Consider the following 6,000-nt stretch of genomic DNA (forward strand, 5'->3'; position numbering starts at 1 on the left):
AAAAAGTCCGTTAAAAGCTGCTTTCACGCCGTAGGAACGGCAGCACAGGGAAACGCTAGTTCCCCGGCTGCGTACCAGTGCGACCCTAAATACAAGGAGAGTCCCCCCCCCCCCCCCCCCCTCCCCAAATCAGAACTAGCGTTCTGGGCTAGGTTTCTTTCAAATTTGTTGCGCATTCAGTGCAAATTGTCAGTTTGAGACGTAATTCAGAACAAAATCAACAACGAAAAGTACTTTCATGAACGGCAGTTCAAACATCTATTACTCATTCATATATACACCGAGATTTAGCTCTGGAAGTTAATTGGTTTGAACGCAAGTCATAATTTAGTGTATACAATCAAAAACTCGCCGGCTGCGAGCCAGTGTTCTTGTCGGCTGCGAGCCAGTGTTCTTCAATCAATCAATCAATGAGGCTTATATCGCGCATATTCCGTGGGTACAGTTCTAGGCGCTCTGCAGTGATGCCGTGTGAGATGAAATTTTATACGGCCAGTAGATTGCAGCCATGTCGGCGCATATTTACCTTTCACGGCCTTATTCCAAGTCACACGGGTATGGTAGACAATTATTAACTGTGCCTAAGCAATTTTGCCAGGAAAGACCCTTTTGTCAATCGTGGGATCTTTAACGTGCACACCCAATGTAGTATACACGGGGGGTGGTTCGGACACCGAAGAGAGTCTGCACACAAAGTTGACTCTGTGAAATAAATTTCCGCCGAACCTGGGATCGAACTCGCGCTGACAGCGGCCAACTGAATACAAATCCAGCGCGCTACCAACTGAGCTATATCCCCGCCCCAATATATCCTCTTGTCGGCTGCGAGCCAGTGTTCTCGTCGGCGGCGCGCCAGTGTTAAAAAAAACAACACCTTTTCAAGTATATTGACTCAGTGCAGATGGCTTTAGGTGGGATTTGACCTCTTGCACAATGTTTTGTGAGTGTTCGCGAAGGACGATGAATGGGGAAATTTAATCAGAGTGGACAAATAGGCAAGTGTTTAGTATACAATTGCAGTCGGTCATTTGATGGGAGAAAATGTGTTTTTTTTTGGTCATATAATGTTTTTACGTGTAAACTTTCTGTTTTTGTGAGGGCGCTCAATTAATAAATACCAAATTATGAGACTGGCCTTCGATGCGATATTGATGAAGATTTTGTATGTTGACAAATTTCCGAAGGTGGAGTGAACTACATGTATACCCACCTGGTTTAGAAATGATGGCAACTTACAGAGCATGGAAAATGGTCTAATATATTGAATGTTGATGTGTATGTTAGAAGAGTATTTTTGACAATAATGAGAACTACACAAGACACATTCCTGAGATGGTTCCAATACAGAACTAAATAATACATGGAATTTTGCCCACCCAACGCTTGTTATTTTTAATGAAAATTTCTGATACACCCCAGTGTTGTTTTTGTCAACATGAGGAGGAAACCTTAGAACATTTGTTTTGGGCTTGTACAAGTGTTCAGCTTTTTTGGTCTGATTTCACAGAATGGTTATGTTTACATTTTGTACATTGCGTTAATTTGTAACTCTCAAAAGAACTAATTATCTTAGGACATCTGCATGATGTAGACACTGATGTCGTTTTGGATCTGTTTATTCTCCTTGCTGAACTATGTATATTTAGAGCCAAATTGAATATAATTACCCCAACACTTAATGTTTTTGTGAAAATTGTGAAACGAAGATTTTTGATTGAAATATATAATTCTAGTGTAAATGATAATTATTGTAGATTTGCAAGAGATTGGTGTCTATATAAACTTTTTTTTCATCGATGTTTTACGAAGATATAGCAACTTGTTGTTCCTATTCCTATTCCCCATAGTACAAATACTTATATATATGTCTATACCCATAGTACCCTATGAATGTTTTGAGAAAAGATATTGACAGTACATATTACAGTGTGACCATCGCCCCCACCACCTATTCCCCCCCGCCCCCCCCCCCCCTCTCTCCTTATCCCACCCCTAACACTTCCCAGGTATGTCTGTGTGTATTTGTATGTGAGAAGTTAATTTGTATTCCATGACTGTAAACCATGTGGATGTTTTATGAGATGTTTATGTACATGTACTGTAAAATTCCCCAAAAAAAGTGATTTAAAAAAAGATATATATCCGGGGTATTAAGCACAAAAACACTAACTTCTTTCGGGAATAGTATGTGATCCCATTTTGTAGGCTTTGTTTTTACACTCCATTATCCCCCAATTCAAACAACCTTTAAAAACCGGCACGGTTGGCCTAGTGGTAAGGCGTCCGCCCCGTGATCGGGAGGTCGTGGGTTCGAACCCCGGCCGGGTCATACCTAAGACTTTAAAATTGGCAATCTAGTGGCTGCTCCGCCTGGCGTCTGGCATTATGGGGTTAGTGCTAGGACTGGTTGGTCCGGTGTCAGAATAATGTGACTGGGTGAGACATGAAGCCTGTGCTGCGACTTCTGTCTTGTGTGTGGCGCACGTTAAATGTCAAAGCAGCACCGCCCTGATATGGCCCTTCGTGGTCGGCTGGGCGTTAAGCAAACAAACAAACAAAAACCTTTAAAAGTCTTTATATTTGTGAGGGGCTTTGTTTTCTGGTTTCATGCCATACGGACTTGCTCACTCGAAAATAACCTGATGAAAGTTCTCAAGAATCAAATGACATTGCGTCACTCAATTGACATGAAAAGTGCTTTTACGGAATATTGTTACTGTGTGTCGTTGATTTTAGGTCTGTTGCTCTCTTTCCACAAGAAAAAGCATAGCATTTATGTTAAATATGGTGTATTCTGTGGGTTTGTTGTTTGTGGGCATTTCAGCTGTTACCATTCATTGCATCATGTGTGAGATTGGCTGATCCAGGTCACGAGAATGCTGTGACTGACGGGCATAATCAGATCGGAGGGATCCAGACCAAAACCGGCTGTTTCATCTGAGGCGGGATCGCTTACATATATATATTTGGGGGGGAGGGAGGGGGGGGGGGGTCAAAATTCGCCGATGAAAAAAAAACACACGTTATTACTAATATGCTGACTGTTAAAGGCACAGTAAGCCTCCCGTAAACCATCACAGATACGGTCAGGCTTTTACACACAGTACAAACACCCTTTCATTTAAACACTCACCGATTGAGAACATCCTAGGTGCCCTCCTTAAAGAGCAAACAATGTTCAAAGAATTTATTTTTGCATGGGTTATCTTGCCCCTGAGCCATCGTGAACCCGTGTGATCCAGTTTCCCTTTTTACACCCCCGGTATAGGGGTGTGTATAGGATTCGGTCGATGTGTTTGTTTGTTTGTTTGTTTGTGTGTTTGTGTTCGCATATAGATCTCAAGAATGAACGGACCGATCGTCACCAAACTTGGTGAACAGGTTCTATACATTCCTGAGACGGTCCTTACAAAAATTGGGACCAGTCAAACACACGGTTAGGGAGTTATTGGTGGATTAAGATTCTACAAGGACTTATAGAGGGACATATTAATGGTCAAAGGGAAATAACCTTCTCAGTTGGTGGCAGTGAGAATGGTAAGGACGGGGGTGTTTTTCCTACCTCGGAGGAATTTCTTGTTCACAATGTAGTCGTCAGTTAGTCATTTGAATGCGACTCGATGTGAGCTTATCTACAATAGCACGTTTTTATGCACGAAACAAACGGCTGTGGTTCACAAGAACTCTAGCGATGGCTTTTGACTGTTGAGAGGAACGGCGATATGCATAAACCGTCGTCTGCTACGACCCTTGCGTGACCCTGCTTCCGGGCTTTTCTTTTTTCAAACTTTCACAACTTCGAATTGTACTGATCTTGTCTTGATGGAAAAAAAATTCTTTTATGATCAAAGATTGTTTGTGTAACAAGCTGTCAATTTATTATTTAGATTTTAAAAGTTAGGTCTAGCGCAAAAACGCACGACGGTCCAAAAACATTCTGATAATCATCGATCCACGGCTATGGCCAGTTTACATCGATAGAATGAGACCCGAAGGGAAGTAACTCATTTTTGACCTGAGTTCAGGATGGGTCCAAAAAGTGTTCGAGACAATCTGCAAAATTAATTCTTTAAAAATTGCTCGCTCTTTACGTAGGGCACCTAGGATGTTCCCGTTTGGTGAGCGTTCAAATGGAAGGGTGTTTGTACTGTGTGTAAAAGCCTGACAGTATCTGTGATGGTTTACGAGAGGCTTACTGTCCGGGCGTGATATCTGGTATTCGGAATATTCATAACAGCCGCCCACCACCAAAACGAGGCGCCATTGTTGTAGAGGAGCAAGTCCACGAAAATAAATTCTTTGAAAATTTCTCACGCTCGACAGAAAGCAGCCAGGATGTTCCCGTTCGGTGAGCGTTCAAATGGAAGTATGCTTGGACTGTATGTAGACGCTCGGGGAGCTCTGTGATGGTTTACGGGAGGCTTACTGTGCCTTTAACTGATGACAGACATGTCCCCAAAATAAGGTCTTTATCAGTTGATCAGTAGATCCCTGGGGAGAGAAGTATTAACTATCACAACATTGCAGAACTCTGATGTTTCAGATAACAACGCAAATGGCTTATTAGTTTTAAACATATAATTAATATTGGCTATTACTGCCTATGATCTCATCCAGTTCCTGGCTCTAATGTGAATAAATATACTGCTAGTTGCGAACCTGCATACATTCATCGTTCCATGCTTGGGGATTTCTTGGACGCGTTTTTAAAACAGGTAACTTTGTGACAAATTAGTCTTCCTTTGGAGGGGCTGTCCAGATTCGTGTGTAAATGCTAGTGTGTGTTTTATGTTCAATTCTTAATATCAACATTTAAATCTATCTATATTTTTTCACTAAAAAAACAAAATCGAAAAAGAAACCGAAACGCTGTCGGACCATGGACGTATACATTATCGATTGAATAGATGGACAACGACATGGATTGCTCTGAATTTAATATATTCTAAACTTAAAATAAACAAGTTGCGTAAGGCGAAATTACTACATTTAGTCAAGCTGTGGAACTCACAGAATAAAACTAAACGCACTGCATTTTTTTTTACAATGACCGTAGTCCGCCGCTTGTGCACAACGGAGTGAAACTGACGAGCCTGTTTAGCGCGGTAGTGGTTTCGCTGTGCTGCATAGCACGCTTTTCTGTGCCTCTCTTCGTTTTAACTTTCTGAGCGTGTTTTTAATCCAAACATATATCTATATGTTTTTGGAATCAGGAACCGACAAGGAATAAGATGAAATTGTTTTTAAATCGATTTCGGAAATTTAATTTTGATCATAATTTTTATATTTTTAATTTTCAGAGCTTGTTTTTTATCCAAATATAACATAGTTATATGTTTTTGGAATCAGAAAATGATGTAGAATAAGATGAACGTAAATTTGGATCGTTTTATATAAAAAAAAAATTATTACAATTTTCAGATTTTTAATGACCAAAGTCATTAATTAATTTTTAAGCCACCAAGCTGAAATGCAATACCGAAGTCCGGCCTTTGTCGAAGATGGCTTTACAAAAATTTCAATCAATTTGATTGAAAAATGAGGGTGTGACAGTGCCGCCTCAACTTTTACAAAAAGCCGGATATGTAAAAATCATGTAAAATTTCATAAAGATCGGTCTAGTAGTTTACTCTGAATCGCTCTACACACACACACACACACACAGACACACACAGACACACACAGACACACACACACACACACACACACACACACACACACACACACACACACACACACACATACACCACGACCCTCGTCTCGATTCCCCCTCTATGTTAAAACATTTAGTCAAAACTTGACTAAATGTAAAAAGGACAAATATAATCATAGTCCAGGTGCAAGATCAGATGTCATTGCAGATCAAATAAGCAAAAACCAAATGTTTGCAGGAATGAAAATGAAGTTCGTGTCCGTGCTAGAGCTTCTGGTGGTGCTCGTATGCTGCACTGATGGTAAGTATACAGTGTAGATTTCCCCCCCCCCCCCCCTTTTTTTTAT

At 40.7% G+C, this 6,000-nt stretch overlaps 1 protein-coding gene across 1 annotated transcript in view; it reads left to right on the top strand.

The window, feature by feature from the left end:
* Positions 1 to 4,600: 4,600 nt before the first annotated feature.
* LOC138961531 (peptidoglycan recognition protein 1-like) overlaps positions 4,601 to 6,000 on the top strand; it is a 10,239-nt gene continuing 8,839 nt past the window's right edge. The window contains exons 1-2 of the mRNA XM_070333185.1: positions 4,601 to 4,715; positions 5,892 to 5,954. Coding sequence (XP_070189286.1) covers positions 5,894 to 5,954 — 61 coding nt within the window. The 5' untranslated portion in view covers positions 4,601 to 4,715; positions 5,892 to 5,893. The remainder of the gene's footprint in view (positions 4,716 to 5,891; positions 5,955 to 6,000) is intronic.

This window comes from Littorina saxatilis, linkage group LG3 (assembly GCF_037325665.1).
Source record: "Littorina saxatilis isolate snail1 linkage group LG3, US_GU_Lsax_2.0, whole genome shotgun sequence".
NCBI classification, from domain to species: Eukaryota; Metazoa; Mollusca; class Gastropoda; order Littorinimorpha; family Littorinidae; genus Littorina; species Littorina saxatilis.